This window comes from Dermacentor andersoni, chromosome 3, assembly GCF_023375885.2.
Source record: "Dermacentor andersoni chromosome 3, qqDerAnde1_hic_scaffold, whole genome shotgun sequence".
NCBI classification, from domain to species: domain Eukaryota; kingdom Metazoa; phylum Arthropoda; class Arachnida; order Ixodida; family Ixodidae; genus Dermacentor; species Dermacentor andersoni.
Window position 1 is genome coordinate 96,686,845 of NC_092816.1, and position 20,716 is coordinate 96,707,560.

The 20,716-nt window shown below is 42.2% G+C and overlaps 2 protein-coding genes across 3 annotated transcripts in view; one reads left to right on the forward strand and one right to left on the reverse strand.

The window, feature by feature from the left end:
* LOC126541874 (ribosomal protein S6 kinase-like 1) overlaps positions 1–9,606 on the forward strand; it is a 32,705-nt gene extending 23,099 nt beyond the window's left edge. For both annotated transcript variants that reach the window (XM_050188834.3, XM_055076358.2), the window contains exons 14-15: positions 965–1,060; positions 3,785–9,606. In XM_050188834.3, the coding sequence (XP_050044791.1) occupies positions 965–1,060; positions 3,785–3,901 (213 nt within the window). In that variant the 3' untranslated portion in view covers positions 3,902–9,606. The remainder of the gene's footprint in view (positions 1–964; positions 1,061–3,784) is intronic.
* Positions 9,607–9,958: 352 nt separating this feature from the next.
* Positions 9,959–20,710, reverse strand: LOC126541933 (voltage-gated hydrogen channel 1-like). Its single transcript, XM_050188908.2, has 5 exons — positions 20,471–20,710; positions 20,032–20,206; positions 19,790–19,897; positions 13,526–13,757; positions 9,959–12,521 (listed from the first exon to the last, which is right to left on the reverse strand). Exons 1-5 carry the CDS (start codon positions 20,482–20,484, stop codon positions 12,280–12,282), a joined length of 771 nt encoding a protein of 256 aa, XP_050044865.1. The 5' UTR covers positions 20,485–20,710; the 3' UTR covers positions 9,959–12,279.
* Positions 20,711–20,716: the final 6 nt, after the last annotated feature.

Genomic DNA, 20,716 nt, shown 5'->3' on the forward strand with positions numbered 1-20,716 from the left:
TCACCACCTATGCCATATTTTAGTTTATTTTGCTTAATCTGGCTTCCTAGCTGATGGTTGTGCATGCTTACATCATGCTCAATTCTCTAATGATCATAAACATAGGGGTCATGTGTCGAAGTTCTAGCACTAAGGCCATCACAATTGGCACATTTAATATGGCTGGGTGTCATGTGCTCGTGTCGGCCGATACACTGAGCTTAATGCAATGGTAGCTGAATGTGTGCATAATATAAGTTATGCAGGTTCACTGCGCATTCATTGTAAGGTTCGTAACAGTGCAGCAGAAGACATGGACTAAAGGAAGGTAAAAAATGATGACACAGCGCTGATTCTCAACTGATCCCGTGAGCACCATGTCGTCGTTTTTTACCTTCCTTTTTGTCCGTGTCTTGTGCTGCACTGCCCTGAACCTTACAATGAATCCTAACTAACTGGCCCAAGTTACCGTCTTGAACCAATGCACATCTTGGAATCTATGCGAAGCAAATCTATCGTGATGTGGTTAATAAAAAATGCTATAAATTTGCCCATTGCATTCCTGCGTCTTTGGTAAAAGTAAACTGGCGTGCGCATGTGCTCTCGTCCACACGTGCTATGCAGTGCAACACGCACAGCAATCACTTCAAAAAGCTAGTTGGTGTCGCATGATAGAATTATGCGTGCGACTGTGGCCTAATTGTTAGAGCATCGGGCTGCTGTGCCGAGGAACCAAGTTTCAATGCCACTAGTATCGGGCATGTAATTCAATATTCTGTTTATTTATTTATTTATTTATTTACTTATTTATTTATTTATTTTGAAGACAGCAGCAGCACCCAGTGGCCACATTCAGGGAGGTTTGGGAGGGTTCGCAAGGAAAGCTTTGCTTCAAAAGCAGTTAGCGAGAATCATGCGCTCAACAATCTCTGTTAATCCGTGTGTGTTTGGCACATCGGTTCACTTTCTTCTCTTGTTCCTTCAGCCACTGATCTTATGCCATCCTGGGGGCATTACGCCAAGCACTCGCCTTTACATTCCTGCTCATGTTTCTGCTGAAGGTGCAGACCTGCTGGAAAAGGTAAGGAGCCTAGCTTTCCTCGATTCAGCCTTATTCAATATCTGACGGAAACCTAAAAAGGCTTGACATGTTTGAGCCTCTGAAATGTGCTGAAGGCAAGCTGAAAATTGGTGTTTTTGGTTGGAGATAATGCGACTTTGATGCATTCACTGTATCTTAGTGCTGCTTCTACAGATGCTGCAGCCACTGGGGTCATCATTGGGGTCACTGTGTGGGTGAGACCAGCCCAGTTTGAATTATCCAATGAGGACCAACTTCAGGGTCGAAATAACAAAAGTCTCACCACCGTGTTTTTTAAAAATAAGTGTATCACGGCAGCATAATAATTGGGTGGAGCTGCAAGGTAACACGACCAATAATGAAATGACATTTACTGAGCCTTTGTTGCGGTCGTTGCCTTATCAGACTTCCTCTGTCAACTGGATTCCACTTTCCTTTCCTCAGCACTCTTCAACAAACCTGCTGTAGTAGTATTATATGTTAAAGGGATCATATATACCAGTTAAGTGCGGCAAATAAAACAGCCTAGTTGATAGACAATATTATTATGACAACATGAGCCAAATATTATTCATGATCGTGTAGCCCAGAGGGCTAGAATTCATTTTATCAAAACATTGCTTTGCTCTTTCCTTTAAACTTTATTTGAGGTTTTGCCCAATTTCAGTGCTTATTATGACAGACCAATAAACACAGTGGCTATTGGAAAAATTGGCATTGACGTCATGACGAAGCAGTGCCACTGGCAGGACCAAAACTAGAGAAATCTCAGAAGGGTGGTTTGCTGGGCGAGTTGGTAATGCATCTTAGGCTTCGGCAGCACGAGATAGCATAGCCGGAGGGAAAGAAAACACAGACACAGCGCCGACTATCAATTGAGGATTTAATTTAAAGAATATTGGGAGGATGCTTAAGCTTCGCCTCTGAGCGGAGCGTGATACCATTCAAAGATCCCCGACTTCTTCTGGTGCTTCCTGGCAATTGCAGCTTATGTAAGCGTAAGGTTTACTAGGAAATGCCGGCGGCGAACACTATTTATTTATTTATTCAAATAACTCACAGGCTCCTTTACATGGAAGCATTGTGTGAGTGGGACAGTATACATGAAAATCGCAAAAGCACAGGAGAAAATACACCGATTGAAGAAAAAACGTCGTGCAATCGTCAGCGACAAACACCAGACATTATACTCTTAAAATCAAGGAGAGCAGTTATAGAAATTCTAGGTTTTAGGAACGTGGCTATATAAGAATGGAACACAACTTGGCTCAGAACTAAACAACAGCACAGTTTCATACATGTGGTACAACATTAGAAAAAATTTTGTTTTGGTAACAGCTCATAAAAACAAAGATATTAGGTAAGTATGGCGGTTATCCTGTCTATAAATGCGTCAGTATCTCTGGTGCTCGTGACGTCATCATTACCTTATGCACAAAGGCGAACTTTCTGGTAGAAACGTGGCCTCTTGTGTCTGCTGTGATGTGGCCTAGGTGAGTGCCATCTGGAGGAGTTGCAAGGAACCAGATGCATCGCTTTATGGTCCTTAAGATTTGCGCGTGCCAACGCGCGCAAATCTTGGAGATCATGGCTGCTCTGTCAATGATAGAAACGCTCGAAAATGGGTTTGTGTTTTAAGTTTGCACGTAACAGAACGATGTTTTCTTGTGTACTCAAATTGTAATCTGACACTATCATGTCCGTAGGTTGTGTGTAAGTAACACTTTGCAATTTTTCTGACGTATCTTACCTTGAGAAATTCAATTAGTTTAGTAAATTCATTGCGCGACACGGAGGGCCTGCGTGGTTGGGTATGCATGGTTCGAAATGATTTTTGCCGAAACAACGGTCAACGCTAGATTTTCTGCAACATGGGGCCCTTAACGCTATCGCATTAAATAAAAAGAACATACAGATACATATACGTGCTGAAAAACACGTGGTACATACAAAGAAAAAGTGAGAAAATTTCATATATTCCTACATCATTTAGTGGTGGGCGTCCAGGTGAACTCGGCATCATGCAGCATAATGGATGGTCTCGTGACGCACGTTTCACCCGATTTACTTATAAAAAATCTTGGCAAGCTGTGTGCGGCAATAGAGGCGACAAACGAAGACAGCGCTTTCCTTTGTCTACGTTTGCACTGTCAAACATCGTGAATCAATGCCAGCTAGCCCCGTTGTATACCTGCTTCTGGGGTAGAGTAGTGTGATAGAATGATCTCAAAGGCCCTGGCAGTATCAAAGCTTAGCACAATTATGACAAGTGGTAAAACACACACTGCTGCTAGCAGTGGCATTAAAGCTCTCCTTCAGTGATCCTTTGCAGTTCTCTTATTGTTTTGCCTGTACCTTGTGGAAGACAGTCACTTATTCCAAGACAGATAAAAACATTTTTTCGGCAACAGCTCTTCACCGAACCATCTGTGCTACTCGGGAGTGTGATTGTGGACTGCAGCGCCACACATTGCAATGTCACTGCCCTGGTTACCAGCCACTTGTGCCTTTCACATTTTTCACATCCATGTACTTTAAGATTCAGCTGTGGTGGGATACTTCTTAGTATAAGGTTTAAATTTGAGGGTACTACTCCTAACTGTACAAGAAATATCCTCTCAATGGCTTTAGGCTGCTGATTAGGTCTCGGGAAGGCAGCATACACAAACGCTGTAATTGTTATTGAAAAGGGTATTCTTTCTCTTTTGTCTTTGTTCCTTAAAGCTCTTGGCGTACCACGCCCATCAGCGTCTCGGCTACGGTCCCACAGGCACAGAAGACGTCAAGTGCCACCCCTTCTTTGCCACGATCGACTGGAAAAGATTAAGTCTACCGAGGTGAACTCCGCAGTGCCGAGCCCTTACTTGCAATTCGTGCATCTTGCATCGCCACATTGGAGTCACTCAAGACCGTTCTCATTTGGGACTGCTGTATAAAGAAGTCATAGTCGTTTCCATCCAGCATTCACCAGACATTCGTTTGCTCGTGCACATCGCACTGCATTGCTATAAACCATACTCTTTTTTTTGTTGCAAGTGATAATGGTAGTGGTCAGAATAGCCATCATCGCTGTACGTGTCACAGATGAGTTCAACAAGATATTTATTTGTTGCGTTTATCAGAAATTCGTGGCTTGGTTGTGTCCTTGCACATTGTCACATTGACAGTGCCTGGGCGATTGAGGGCCAGTGGCGGCATCAGAAACAACAGCGTCTGTGATCATTTCAGATGTGTACGTATTTGTTGATGTGTGGGTCAGATATACTAGTAGGCTCATTTCAAGACGAATGTGAACAGACCTGGGAAGTCTGCTAGTGTTATTATGAGTTAGCCTGACAGAAGTGCACTGAACATGTGAGAGATAGATACATAAACAATTAATTTTTAAAGATGACTTAGTTCAAGTCAGTTCACCTCAAAGGAGTCTGTACTTCATTTTTTATAGCGAAGCTGTTAAGGGGACTTCTACAACTGTCTTTGTGCGATGGTAGCGAAGAAGCGATAGCAACACAGCCTGCATCAAAGCCTCGAATGTGCTTTGAAACATAATTATCAAGATTTAGGGAATAAAAGATACCTCGAATAAACATCACTGGACTAGACAACAATTTCATTCAGGCGTATCTTAGCCAGTAATCCACGATTTTCGTTTCTCACTTCGCGCTTAACTGGCTCCACTTTGGAGATCAGCAAGGAGGGGCCCAAATTGCAATTTTGTGGGTATAATGTCTGTGACCTTTAGCTAAGATCAACTTTAGTTTGGGTAGCATACCAAGCACCTCAACGTTCATGTTCCCACACTATCAGTGCCCAGTTAGCGTCTCAGCATTGGCTTCGGCATCTACGGGCATGCCAGGGATCCTGCCTGCTACTAATCTCAGGGCACTCCGCCCGAAATCGTCCGCCCTCCTGCAAAGATAGCATCAAGGCCTCTGCCCCTAAGGAGCACTGTTTCACACTCAAAGGACGCGAGAAATCCCTTGTACAGCTTTATTGTTCTTGATGTACCAGTTGCTTAGAGTGGCACACATCTGCGTTTGGCTGACATAGCACTTGTGACACAAAGTTTCAGTATTTTGCTTTGTTGTGCGACGCCACAGTTCTTGTGCTTATTATTGTCGCACTGTTTGTTTGCCATGAACCATGGCTAACGGTGACTGGCAGGCTCCACTGAATTGATAATGTTTCAATTGATGCCAGAAGTCTCAGCTTGTGCACCAAGCCGCTCATAAAATAATTAAATGAAGGGAATGAATTTTGGGACTGTTATTAATGTGGATGATATCAAAGAGTGAGTCAAAATGCCTGTTCTTTTAGTAATATGAAAAAGATAAGAAATGAGACCTGTAGTTGTCCTGGATCTGACTTTTTTTTTATCTTGTGGGATTGTCTTGTTCATGTTCTTAGATTTAATGTGCTTTTGCATGGTAGTTTCTAATTTAAGATGTCATGATGCGATTAGAGAGCTGCCGTGATAGCGCCACACCATGTTTCCATTCATGTGTTGCACTTTGGTGAATCCAAAAGAGAAACAGAGCTAGTCAAGCTCAGTAAAAAGCGCCTGTTTCAGGTTTGTTTCCTTGCCTTTGTTTTTGAAAGAGGGGAAGCTTCAATGTCCTCACATTTAAAAGAAACTCTCTTTGGCATTGAATGATTTGATAATGTACCACAACACTGAATAGTGTGGGAAAAACATGTAGTATGGCAGTACATATTTATGTCTTAATACGTGGAGACATGTATTTATCATCACATTGTACAAGTGCAGGCATGCTGTATGCGAGAACTGTATTAGTTGTGCTTTGCTGTTTGCTGGAACGTTGCATGGCATGCTTTTGTTCATTCCTCTAGCCCTCTCTTCGTTGTTTTTTTTGGGGGGCAGGTACGTTTCTTTCAAATTGCAGATACGTGGAACAGAGACAAAGCCTGTCATCAATGGGACACTAAAGAGGAATGTTTCAGAGCAAGCTAGTTGGTATTCCACCATGACTAGAGTTGAACTGTGAAAGAAAAAACAGGGACGGAAGGACAGACACGGACACAGACAAAGAGGAATTTGCATTTGTGCTGTGTTATACTAAGTTGCGATTATGTAGTACAGCAAAACAGCCATTCTTGCACTTAGAGGAGGCCTGGTAAGCCAGAGATAGGTGGCGGTGTTCATTCTGACGTTTCTGCACCAGCTCTCCATGATCTGATGCATTTTTGATGGTGCCTACTCAGATCTCAGTAAGGCGGCTTTTATACCATAAATTGACAAAGGTCACTCGAGCGACCATGACTGGCGACCAAAGAGTGACTGACGCATGGCAACCGATGTTCACACCGGCAAGTGTGACCTGCCCATCACCACTTTGAAATGTCTTGCGGTTGGCGCCGTTCTTGTCTTGCTCACGCCAGCATAGCCACATAATATAAGCACCGGCGTATTTTGATGTTCTGCTCCTGGGGCTGCTGATTGGTCCATAAGCTTTGTGATTTCGATCACGGAGCTGAAAAATCAGTCACCGAGCAACTTTATGAAATTTGTCGCTATAGAGTGATCATTTGCAACTTGTTGTGACACGGCGGAAGTCGCTGTCTCTCAAGTTTGTTGCTTGTCGGTGAAACCCCATACGAGCGATGACTGCAGGTGGCACCACGATGCAACGAGGAGACAGGCAGCCCAGGCAATATGCTCGGTCGTCTGTTTTGGTTTGTAAATGGCACTGTTAATTAATGGCCAGTGGGCTCGCATTTTATACTGCAATTTGCTCGTGAGTTCGGACCCTACTGCCGACAGTTGTACCACAACTTCTCTTGCACCCATTTCTGAAACAGCGAGGTTTTGTGGATCGAGCATCCATACTTCATTGTAGCTAAAGCACTGCAACTTGCAGAACTAACCACATGGAGTCTTGGCCAGTCAGTCGAGGTGCTTCCGGGCGCCCCACATAACGAGTGACGAGAATAAGTGATCTGGTCCCATAACGGCCTGTTTCATCACTCTAGGCCGTCGCTAGTCATTGTCGCATAAATCACGTGCATGGGGTTTGGGCTTAACTTGGTCGCACGACCTTTGTGAATTACCCAACTGTTTATCAGTAAAAAGATAACATTGCATTCGAATGAAACTGAAGAATCAACTTATTGAGTTTTGAGAAGTTTTCCTGTGCCAAAATGGCTCAAATGCACGAAAATACTTCGAAGTCCATGGTCACACGGGCATATCAGTGCTGACATATTGGTACCGACTTTTCAGTGCTGACGTTTTGGTGCAAAATTCAGTATGGAAAAGTGTGGCCTTTATTTTGTTTACCAGTAATCAACCCTTTTCTGCCAAATGAAAGGCTACGTTACCAGTCCAACTTGATCAAGTTTTTCCTCTTTAGTGTCCCTTTAAATGTTATCTGTTGCAGTATTGTGGAACCAATTTCTGTGACATGCCATCAGTACGTTTATTTGGAGATTGGTAGAGGCGCACAAACATTTGAAAAATTTGAATAGTGGATATAACCTACTTCATTTTTTCCTCAGTCTAAATAGCCACTATTCGTCATCATCGATGACGATCCCCAATTGCGCCTGTCCCGCACCAACTGATTCCAACTTGCGCCTACAAATTTCCTAATTTCATCACCCCACCTAGTTTTCTGCCATCCTCGATTGTGCTTCCCTTCTCTTGGCGCCCATTCTGTAACTCTAATGGTCCACCGGTTATCTATCCTACGCATTACATAGCCTGTTCAGCTCCATTTTTTTCTCTAAATGTCAAGTAGAATATTGACTATCCCCGTTTACTCTCCGATCCACGCCGCTGTCTTCCTATCTCTTAACGTTACACCTAAGTTTTTTTATTTTTTAAGTGTACTTATCAAATGACAATACTCTTTAGTAAATTTCAAATGTATAATGCATTGTATTAATGTTGCTGGGAGGTGGGGGGGTTTATGTCGTTGACAGGCATATTTTACATGTATAAGCTAAATCTCCCTGTTGTAACACAATTCGGTGGATGAAAAATATGAAGCCAGGCAGTGTAATTGTAAAGCTATACTAGAAGATTGCATTGTATTCACATGTTTGAATCACATACAATTTGTTTTTATGCAAAGTCATCTTTAGGCATAAAGCTAGCAGTTTGAGATTGATGCTTGGATGAAGTATTGAAGTGGTTAGATTGAGAAGAACCAGGCATGAGAGTCAATCGGGAACCTCTCAGCAGTTTGTGGTTTGCAGATGACATTGCCCTGTTCAGCAATGCTGGAGCTGCCTTGTCACACATGGTTGAAGATCTTAATCAACTTAATCAAGTCTGAATGTAGGTGTGAGAATTAATATGTAGAAGACAAAGGTAATGTTCAGTAGCCTGGAAATAAAACTAAAGTTTGTGATTGGCAGTCAGCCTCTAGAACCTGGCAAGAGTATGCTTACCTAGGGCGGCTACTCACAGGGGACGCTGATCATGAGAAGAAAATTTACAGAACAATAAAAAGGGATTGGAGTGCATATGGCAGGCACACTCGGTTCACAACCAGCGGCTTACTACTATCCTTCAGAAGTGCATAATCTTTGCATTCTACTGGTACTAACATATGGGGTAGTAACTTGAGAAGTTGTTAAAGACCATGCAACAAGTGTAATGGAAAATGTTGACTGTGAAGGGGCATGGCTTTGTCATGTGATACTGTTTCTTAGGTCACAGCAAGCTTATATCTTTGTTTTCTCCTCTGTAAAGTCAAACGACAATGGGGAAAAAAAAGTGAACAAGTCGGTAGCGTCATACAACCACCTTGCAACCGTCCATCATCATCTAGTGTGTGCAGTGAATGAAGTTGTGTTCAGTAGACTCTGTTAAGATGAACCCCGAGAGACCTTGAAAATGTACTAACTTTACAAGAAGGCATGCTTTATTGCCAACAGTACCGGAATTTCACTTTTGCTAAATTGGTAATAAATGAGTAGTCAAGAGTTCAACGAAAGTTCGTCTGGTCAGGTAACATGATGATGAAGAAATTGCAGTCACTGACCAAGTCGAGGTGAAGATAACAGAAATCGTATTCGGTATTTAGAGACTTTACTATTAAATTAACAAATCTTATAACTGCTTCCCAACCTTTGTACTTGCTAAGTGTCATCCTTTATACATGCAAAAACCACGTGGTAGAGATTCTGCAACTTTTGAAATGTGCTGGTACTCCTTTAAGTGCCCCAAACATGCCCAGCAACCTGGGCATGTTCTGGCAGGACGAAGAATTCGTCCTACCAGCGTTCACCTAAAACAAGTCTACTGTGCCTGTTAAAGCAAATGGTGTGCAAGTGTGTGTCGTGGTAAACCATATGTCACATGTGCCAAATTTCTGCTCTCCTGTTTCACTAAATCACTAAAGTGACTACCGTGTGATTGCTTCTTTCACTTTTCCTTTCCGTCTCGAATAATATTGCTACACAAAATTTTATTCATAGGCTTCATGTGGACATTGTTGCTGCTGCTGTTTTAAAGCAAATGGTGGTTGGTTATGCGCAGAATAAAGCAATCATAGTTAATCGGTGGATGGCACCACTCACTCGGTGTTCATGGTTGCATTCCTTCTGTCTGTTTTCTTCATGTTGTAGCATGCTGAGTGAAATGACATGATCCCTTACTATAGAGGAGGAAGCACTCGGAAAATGGCAGTGGAACATTTGGAGCAACAATCAGAGTTGCAATCACGGATGATATATTCACAGACTTATTTTACTTACACTTATGCTATAGTAGTATGCATACCATGAGATAACAAGCCTGTACTTTGCCGTGTGGTTTTAGTTAGGTCGTTGTGTTATATGTGTTATCGAGTGCACCTGAATGCAGTAGAAAAGATCAACATTGTGTTTCTATGTGCAGCTCAGCTATCCGTGAAATAAAAGAAACACCACTCTCCAAACAACATGTATATTGTGACAACATAAAATACAAGCAGTAAAGACGCGAGAAATATTCACAAGTAAATACAGTAATGTACATATAACCACAGCTGAGTATTGCATACTGTTTGTGCCCCATGTATTAATTCCAAATATTTCTCAAGGCACAAGTGTACTACTACACACAAACACGCTTCTACAGTTGGCAACAACCATAAAAAATATATATAGTATATTTATCACAACATTCTTACAATCAAAGCTCTCTTATGAGAAACATGGTTGGACTGGGCATTAATAATGTACATTGTACATTGCCTTCCTTAGATAAAGGAGGTAAGGTAAAAAAAATACCTTGGTCTGTGACGAGTTGTGTACCCTACTTTGTGAGCACACCGCCAAGATACTGCGCTGAAAGTGCTCAAGGTTCACTCCGAGGATGCTTTCAGCTTTCAAGATACAAAGAAATTCATCATGCATAGAACAGTAACAAATACGCACATTAAATGATCATAATGATAATACAGAACTACAAAACCATCACAGTTTCGCAACCATTATGCAAGCTTAGTTGCAGTCCCTGACCTTGTTTGGAAACACCCAAACTCATTTTCAGAGGACTAGCAGCAACTGATGTGCAGACAACATAGACTGAATCAAGAGGCCTGCCCAGTTGTATGAAAGTGCCGTTTCCTTTTTTGCAGACAGGCGGCAAAGTGTGAATCCGCAAATATGCAGCGGCAGTGCAGGCGAAATATGCATGCTCATCCTAGCTGCAAGTCATTGGCAACTTGGCCTGGTGTCATAAGTAGGGCAGTTGCAACAAACTGTACTGGTGTCATCTTTGCATTATCACTTAGGGGCGAGCAGTCCACTGGAGATTCTCGCCCAAAATGGTGGGGCATTAAAGAAGCGCAGGGTCAGAATGTGCATCTGCTCTTCTTGTTCACAGGATGAGCCACACGCTGTGACGTGAGGTGCATGTACAGAGATGGCCAGCCTTGTGCCATCTTGTAATTTCTTGTGGCTTTTTCACATGCATCCGTTTCTACGGAAAAATCGAGGGCTTGGTGCTAGGAGTGAAGAAGGTACAGTAGCACCAGCTTGCATGCCTGCACCTCACTCCTGCTTGAAGCACAACTTTGGTTACATCTATTGAGGCGTGTCAGGAAGACTGTTTGTGTAATTTCACATAAGCCTAGCATTATGCCTAAGCACAATGCTAAGCATTATAGCATAAGCGTTATGCCTAGAACATTTTGTGCTTTTTTTTCCTGTGCCCTGTGTTAAATGTCCTTTGATGGCAGCTGAAGGCCACAAGGCTGTGTGTGCAGATCTTGGCAACTGACTAGATAGAAAATGTCCAGTAATGTCACCATCACCGGAGCAGAAAAACACTTTGAGGCAAAATTTCCCTTTTCAAAAATTGCAGGAAGATAATCAGTCTGCACATGATAATGCATTTCATTGTGGTTATCAAAAGGTTTACCTACCGTGGAGACATGTCACATTGTAGTTGAGATACTATGTCATGTTCTGTATGAAAAACATAAAAAAAAAGGAAAAACAGACCGCTCCATTTCCAAGCTGCCACATTGCTTGTGGTTTGGCACTTTAAACAGTTTTCACTTCATTCCATCGGCATTAAGTAATACACAGACTGCCCGCTTACAATACATCACTCCTCGAGTGCTAAATGTGACTACTGACAGTAGATAAATAAAAGCACATAAAGTCTAGTACCGGCACATTATCACTGGACTGCATTCATGAAGCAACATGATGCATTAAACTTGGTCATTGAACACCCTCATTGCCCTTGATAATATTAGTGTGCAGCTCATACCTTGGACACAGCAACGCATGTATCGCACTGCTGTGAGTTATTGCAACCCTGTTCTTGCAAAGTACCGTACACGTTGGCAACCTCTCACCATTTTGGTTCAGTATTGACCTGTAGCTGCACAAGAATAGTACATAAAGAGTACACAGAGTAAACCCACAGGTCATATGTCCACACTACACTCCTTGTAGGGCTCCAGGTTTACTCCAAGTGTTGTCAGTGCATGTAGGCACAGGATATAAGCATGTTTGCTTGTGGCAGTAGGCATACCGGCTAAAAGTTCAGTATGCTCAAGCGCTGCACGTATCCCCCCCCGCCTCCCAAAAAAAGGGCAATAAATAATGCTGTCCAAAATGTTTCACGCCAATCTTGAAGAGAGACATACAAACATGTACTGCCTCATCTGTAGCGCCGCCAGGGCAGATTTGGGCACGCACGTTCAGTTTCCTCACCAGAAGCGTAAAGCTGTGTGGGACCATTCGAGGAAACTTCAATCCCGCACGGCAGATTCCTGGTTCTCTTCTCCGCTCAAGGGTGGCTCCTGGACGACCGCCGTTGGTGGAAGCTCGGTGATGCCGTGGTTATGCAATAGTTCCCTGAGGGATGATATCTCCTGCTCCAGGGCGTTGCAGTAGTCACGGTTTTTGAGCAGGTCCTGCATGAGCTTCTCGCGCAACTTGCATTCCCGCATCAGTTGCCGTTCCGCTTGCGTCTTCACTGTGAGCACAATGCCTGCCGGGTGAGACGAAAAAAAAAAGAAAGTGAACCTTGTGCCATACCAAACGAGGCATCCAAATTCCCAGAAATTTAACAAAAGAGAGAGAGAGAAAGCTATTTGGTTCTTTCAAGGATTTAGCGTCTTGAGGTCTCCGTCGTCTTCTTGGGCGCCAGCGACTTGGAGCCTCTTCCGGCAAGGGTGGGCCCCTATTCCAGGGCTCCACTGAGCCTAGCTACCTCACTAGCGTGAGGTAGCTTTGATGGTAGCAAGGCCCTTTGGGCCGTGAGCTCGCAGCTGGTAAGCCGACTCTCCCATTGCACCGCACTCGGGTTATTGTGTTGGTGGATTGATTGATTGTGTTTACATTCCCATGTGACATGATAGAGTGTGGGTGTGGCCCCGCACCATAGAAAAGAAATAATTTGCAGAGGAACGCAGAAATGACTGTGGCCCACAAGTTCAATGTTTTATTTAATACTGCCATGCCTATGTGTAGGAAACAAGACCCCCTGGAGAAATGGCTGCTTAAAGGTACACCACAGGTAAAAATTATGTCAAGCTTACCATACTGGTTTTCAAAATTTTGCCAATATGCCCCTGTTGCTGAGGGCAGCTTTTGTGAGAGAGAACGACGTGAATTGGAGAAAGCGGCACCAACACTTTGGCCCAATGCAATTGCCATGGTATCTGGCTACATTAAAGAGCATGTCTTTTGTAACTTGCTCTGCAGTTTTCACAAACCTGAGTGCAAATGGTGATACTGTAGCAAGTGTTATAGCGACCACATATATCGTGGGTTGAATATGAAAACAATAACAGGAGGCACATATAAAACACGCACACAGGCAGTTGTAATGTGTAGGCACATAAAAGAATGCACAGACGCGTTATTGTTGATGGATGCGTGATGCTTAGTTTCAGAGGCTTGACACCCATCTGCTTTTGTGCACATCATGCACACTCCGTGCTGCATCTTGCGAGTGCTGTGTTGGAAAGGGAGTGTAAAAAAGTGCCTTACCGTTTAAGAGGCGTGCCACTCGCCAGAGTCGCAGGACAATGATGAGGCCTGAACCATTGGCGGCCGATTCAGGGTCCCTGAATGCGACGTCCAGGCCAAAGGAGACGATGACGATTGCAGCGTCAAACATCTCCATCTTGTGTTGGAAGAAGCTGAGTCGGTAGGCGTACAGCTTGGCCGCAATTTCCACCAAGAACAAGCTCAGAATGAAGATGCTCAGTGAATGGATGATCTGCAAAAGCAGTGTGTTGTGTTCATTTAGTGAGAAAGCACGGTGATGGTGCATAGCCAATAATATTCCATCTTTTTTTTAGATTTATTTGCCAAATGTAAGGGTGCTGTTTCTCGGGTTTTGGGAGTTCGAAGACTTCCAGAAAGAAAATTGTGTAATCAACAGAGAAAAGAAAGGAGAGAAAATGTATTAAATAATAAAAAGCTTCACACGTTTGAAGCCGTTTAACATGCAGTTCTGAAACATTGGGGAAATAATGTTATAACCAAAAGTTTCTGCACAGGAACTAGCTACACAGAGAAAAAAAATCTTGACAAGGAGACCTTAAAGAGAAGCAGATCGGTTTATTAGACTAATAGAGTATTGATTAAAAATTTCATTCTCAAATTTTATGCGCCAATTTTATGGTCCATGATATCAGTGTGACATCATCATGTGGTTCCATGCCAGGAGGTGTTTCAAGACTTGTGCATTTGCGCTGCGCTTACATTTAAATGCAGCGTAATCATTCTCCATTATCAAACAATTAACTAGCCCCGAGAAAACAGTATTAAAATCTACAATGTCAAGGGGAGCTAGTGTAAGAAGGTCAAGGCGACGTCACCGCCTGTCTTCTGCTCCTTTTTTCACTAAGCTTCCACTCATGGTACCAAGACTGGCCTATTTGGTATTCTAGAAGTGTAATCTACCAATATAGTATATTTAATATTTCTCTTTAGTGTTGGTTGCTTAAAGGAACTGTCCAACTGCTGCCAAAGGGTAGACGGATGAGTAACATTGAGCAATGGTGGCAGTAAAAATAAAACAGTGTCTTATTTCCTCGCTTTACTTTTTTTCTTCTTTCATATTTCGCTTTTTATTTTGAGTTTTCTTCTTTCATTCAAATTCGCTTGCTTCAGCGAGATTCAATTGTTATATGCATCAGCAGCATAGAAAGTGTTTGGTGGATTGAAGGGCGAGGGGCATAGTGGTCACATGCCAGGTGAAGTGTGCTGTCTGCTCAGTATATACAGGAGCAGACAGCTAGATTGAGCTGAGGGATCAGTTGGAGAGGTTGAAGGCACGTGACCCACACTGCTCTTAGACGGCCTCGTCATCAAGGGACGATTTCATCTGTACTCAAAGGCCAGGACTGCTTTTGCTTCTAATGGAAATCAAAGAGCAGCGCAAGGCTAATTCCTTAACAGTGCAGTGTTTGAACAGGTGTTGGAAGGGCATGACATTGTTCTAAGGGGCCTGTGTGAACAGTGACTGTTGGTGTTATCAGAATGCAAAAGAAGATTACAACCAGAGCTCAAAAACATGCTTCTTGGCTGCAGCCAACATTTAAAAAGGTGAAGCCTGTACTGTTGTACCCAGTTGTGTACACTTAAATACAAACCAAGTAGCCACACAGATTCTTTTTGACTGACCATATTCCACTTGTGAAGATTACCCTAAAGAAAAGATATAGGTACAGTTGAGTTTCCTCAATTTTACCTTGTTGAGAAACAAGAAATTGGTTTGGTTTATTCAAAAGTGAAGTGTTCAATGAACACGGGTGCGTTAAAAAATGAAAAATAATTTATTCTGGGATTCTACATCCCAGACCACAAACTGATTATAAGGCCATCGTAGTGGGGGACATTGGACTAATTTTGACCACCATTCTTAAATGTGCACATAAACCTAAGCACACGAGCATTTATGCATTTCGCCCCCATCAAAATGCGGCCGCCGTGGCCAGTATTGAATCTGCGACCTCAAGCTTAGCAACTCAACGCCATAGCCACTAAGCTACCACGGTGGATAGGTGCTTCCCGAGTCTTTTTTATCATAGTTGATTTCATGAAAAGGTCATATGAGGGTGCATTCAGATAAGGACAGACTAAGGGGGGTCCCTAATATTTCCTTTTTTTCAGCTAAATTTTTATGAGGTGGGAAAATGTTTCTGTAGAAAGGGATCAACCTTCATTATGCAAAACTTAGCACAGATTTCTCAAAAAGTATTCTTATTTCGTTGTAGATGGAAAAGAGCGTTTTAGCGACTTGTAGATTTTACAATTTCGAAGGCATAGGCTATCATTCTAAAATGAATGCACTACACCCCAACAAAATTTTTTCAGTAAACCTACACCAATAGCATTATTGGTGCACAGTAAGTTAAATTTATGTCTCTCACGGTATGTATTTGAAAAATTTCCCAACTTTGGTTTTTCAGCAACTGAATCTGACCCCGAAATCAGAGGTTCTTTTGGGCAATTTTAGTTAAGGTGATGCAGCTGAAAAGATATCTCTAAGAAATCTTCAAAAGATTTCTCGCAAACTGAAAATAGAAGTATACAACTACACCACGTATTTATTTTGTTATAAAAAAGATGCAAAAATAGCAATTTGGAGCATTTTAGAGACAAAAAAATCATGATTGCCAATTTTATGAAAGCTTGATACAATACCCACCAAGGATTGGGAAATCTAGTACTGCAAATACATGTTGCATTATTTTAAGTGAGAGAATTGAGCTTATATTAAGACCCTAGTGTGGTCGTAACGACGATGCGCCTCGTTCTAATAATAAAATAAAAATCACGCTCGTATATGATTCTGAACTCATTCTTCTTGTTCTAGTGAACTAGAGTGGCTCAGGTTGTCATTTTTGCCTCTTTTTAGCCATGAAATAATTAGTTGAATGAGCTTTCAGGGTGCCTGAATCCGTATTCCTACTACAGTATGTTGAGGTACGTAACAAGCATGTGAGAGAGCATAAAGCAAGTTTTTTAATGCCCCCGTCACACAGGCGCTTGAAAGTTTTTTGAGCAAGAAGGCTTCTCCCGAAAAAGAGTTTTGCTTGCAGACACACGACAGGGAGCGATCTCTTTTTCAGAAGCGGTCTTTTCTGGAGGTGGAGTTCGTCTATATCTTTTACGGCCGAGAAGGCATATTTTCGAAACCAGTGGGCATCAGCAATTATCATATATTAAAGAAATTAAGTAAATGCATATCTTTCTTTTGTCGCTTAGGATCACCATAAAAAGTAATTGTATGTTTCACGGAAGGTGTAGTAAACGTAGTAACGCTCGTATTCTTCTGTACTCCCGTAATCATACCGAATGGGTCTCGCACGCAGTTCGAATGCTCTTTAAACTGCTACAATAAATCCTTACTATAAGGTTTCTTATTCTGGCATTGTTAAATTTATTTGAAAACCGTGTAATACAGTAAGTTTGCACTTAATATTTCGAGACACATCAGTTTATTTTGGACGATTTTGTTTTGTACGCTAGCGCCACACTTTCGGTAGCGTATCCAGAAGGAAACACTAAAAAGAGATTGTCGGTGCCGTGTATCTGTTGTGTAACATAGCTTCACTAAAAAGTCTTCCAACTTAGTATAACACCACTCACATAAAAGAGTCTTTGCGTGCTCGTGTGGCAAAGGTATAAAAGACTTGTCGGGGGAACCTATTTCTGGCATTGATCTCTAATTACATCTGCTATCTGAAATGCTCTCCATGCACATGCATGTTGCACCAGCCGTGGGAAAGCACTATGACGCCACTTTAGTGGATGAGCCAGCTGGGTATGTTCAGATGGGGAGTGTCGCAAAACGGGTCCCGAATATTTTTCATTTTCACTTACGCTTTTGTATTAGGCATAAAAATCCTTCCACATTGTAGAACTGTGACTACTTTTCTTACACAATTTTTTTTTCCATCGACAAGAAATCTTAACTAAGACAAAGCGCAAAAATTTTGTTATTGGATCGCAATATGTTGCAGACATTAAAAGTGCATGGTATAGAGAACACAGTTTTCTACACGTTAACCCTTTTACTCCACATCTACACCACCTCTCAAACGGCACTATTTTTGTACTTTTCTCTCATCATAGTGCTACGGCAGTGTGTGTCATTTGATGCGCAGAAAGAAAAAAAAGAAAGAATGCTCAAATGACAAGCATCATTGTTTCCTGGTTGGTCTTAAGCTACATGGTGCAGTCTTTATTTATGCTGCTGACATCACCAAAGGCTACGCTCCTGAATATTGCAGTTCTGTCCAAAGAAGCCTTATTATTGTGAGACGCATTCCATAAAAACACATAAAATACTTAGAGTTGCATCTTTTTTCTTAAACTACCATTGAAATTGGCTTTGCAACCCCCACTTCCCGCCTTGTGTTTTAAAAAGAACATTCGCTGTTTTCCGCACCGTGCTAAGACTAATTAAATTCAAATTGCCTTAAATCTGTGTGAGAGATGGTAAAGATGTGGAGTAAAAGGGTTAACGTGTAGAAAACTGTTCTCTATACCACTCGTTCTTGAAATTTGCAACATATTGCCACTCGGTAATGGCATTTTATGACTTCATGTGTTAAAAAAAATGTGTTGGAAAATTTGTTCCAGTTCTGCAGTGTAGAAGGACTTTTATGCCTAATATAAAAAGATAAGTGAAAATGAAAAATATTTGGGACTCGTTTTGCGACTTTCCTCATCTAAACATACCCAGCTGGCTAATCTACCATAGTAGTGTCATCACGCTTTCCCACTAGGCTGGTGCATCGTTGATGTAAACGGGGCGCATTTGAGGTAGATGTAATTAGAGATAAATGCTAGAAATAGGTTCCCTCGACTAGCCTTAAAAAACTTGCTCTATGCACTCCCACGTGCTTGTTACCTCAACAGTACGTAGTAGGAATACAGATTCAGGCGCTGTGAAAACTCATTCAACTGATTTCATGGCTAAATAGAGACAAGAATACACAATCTGGGTCACTCTTGTTCACTACAACAAAAAGAATGAGTTAAGAATTAAATACGAGTGTGATTTTTATTATTTTATTTTATTATTAGAACAAGACACATCATTGGGACGACCACACTAGGGTCTTAAAATAGGCTCAATTCTCTCACTTAAAATAATGCAACATGTATTTGCAGTACTAAATTTACCAGTCCTGGGTGGGTATTCTATAAAATTTGCATAAAAATTGGCAATCAATATTTCTAAGTGCCTCTAAAATGTAGCAATTATCGCTGTTTTCAATTGTTGCATATTTTTAATAACAAGATGGATACATGGTGTAGTTGCATACTTTTTTTTTCAGTTAGTGAGAAACCTTTTGAAGATTTGTCAGAAATATTTTTCAGGTTCATCGCCCTACCTAATTGGCCCCAAAAAACCCCCGATCTCGTGGGCAGTCATAGGCAGTTGCTCAAAAAGCAAAGTTTTTGTGCAAGAACACATTGTGGGTGACATAAACTTAACTTCCTGTGGGCCAATAGTACTAGTGGTGTAGATTTACGGGAAAATATTTGGTGGGGTACAGTGCGTTAACTTTAGAGTGATAGTCCTTAGAATGTATAAAATCTGCAAGTCGTTAAAGCGCTCTTTTCCATGTATAGTGAAATAACATGTATTCTTTCTTTCTTCAGGAAATCTGTGCCATGTTTCGCAAAACGAAGGTTGATTCATTTCTAGAGAGAGATTTTCCCATCACATATGAAAATTTCGCTGAAAACTAATACTAGTCGGGATGCGATACCCCCCGAGTCTGTCCTTATCTGAACACACCCATGACCGACTTGGCTTTGCGAACAAGTGGAATGGGTCAGCTCCGATAACGATCTGGTGGACACAATCACTCACCGTTTCTCAACACGCTTGTATGTTCAAAAGAAGGTTGTTTCCGTGATAGTGTTAGAGAGTGCTGTTTCGTGTTAAGCTCCATGCCAATGACAGCATCAATGGAAGCATGCAGTTTGGTCAGTACATTTCAATGTTAGGTTTTCAGCTGGCTACTAGTAGACTTGGAATCTGGTTTTTAACTGGAATATGGATGCTGCGTTAAGCCAGTTACAACCTGCAACATGATTGATGGCGCTGCAGTTCAAGGTGGCAAGTAAGCACCTTGAAATATGTAGTACAGGTACATGGAAGCACATACATACGCTCGGTACTGATAGGAATGACTGTGTCGCAGGGCCCGGCATCGTTAATGCGCACGAAGGCTTTGCAGGCTTGCAACGACTGTTAGCAGACAACAACATTATGCTTGCCTTTGGTGCGATGTAGCTGTGTTCATGCAGCTTCAGGATCTCCAGTTCCACAAGCAGCTCAGTGATGACTAGAAGGCAGTCGAGAACTACCAAAGCCACGATGGCAATCTGTGAATACAAAGCAGATGTTTTAAAACGTTACAATCTCATTTCTTTCTGCACTACAGCCAACTTTAAGTTTCAGGTTTTATGCAGCGTGATGTCACAAACATCAATTGATCGAAAGTTAATCGTGTTCATACCTGAAACTTGGTAGAATGCAACAGGGCTGACAGTTTCTCGCGGAATGTGACAAGGGGTCTGATGTCGACGTCAGATTCCATGTCAACATCGATGGACACGAAACTGGCGCTGGGATGGTCCCTTGTTTGTACATTCGGAGCGTCCTTTTGAGGGGAAAAATCTCGATCGTGTTCCCTGCGACCGGACAAGAATGAAAAAAACGTGACGCAGGGCACGGGAATAGAAGGTATTGCGCTAATCGTCCCAAGTACGTGGATTTTCCAAGTTTGCAGCGACAAATTAAGGCGGTGCAATACAACGAAAACAACTTTCCCCATTTTCCATCACATCAAAACAAACGATCAGCGCATAAAACTCTGTCCCCATGGCCTCTGTTCGCAAAACAAAATGACCACAGATTGCGAATTCGCGTCTCGATACATGCTCTAAACAACTTACGACGCTCGCTCCATGCTGGTAGAGTAGCTGACGCGAACGGGACGTCCCAGATTGGGATGTAGAAGTTGCACCGCAAATACGCTAGTCGTGGCTAAAGTTTTCCCGGCCTCTACTGTCCCGCGAACCTTTTATCATTGTCACCCAGATACACGGCCGCAAACAGTGCGATCAACGAACTTTTGCACTACGCCCCCCCGTCCCAACTGACCAACTTCGGTGCTGCTGCTGAAAACAAACGAAACATAT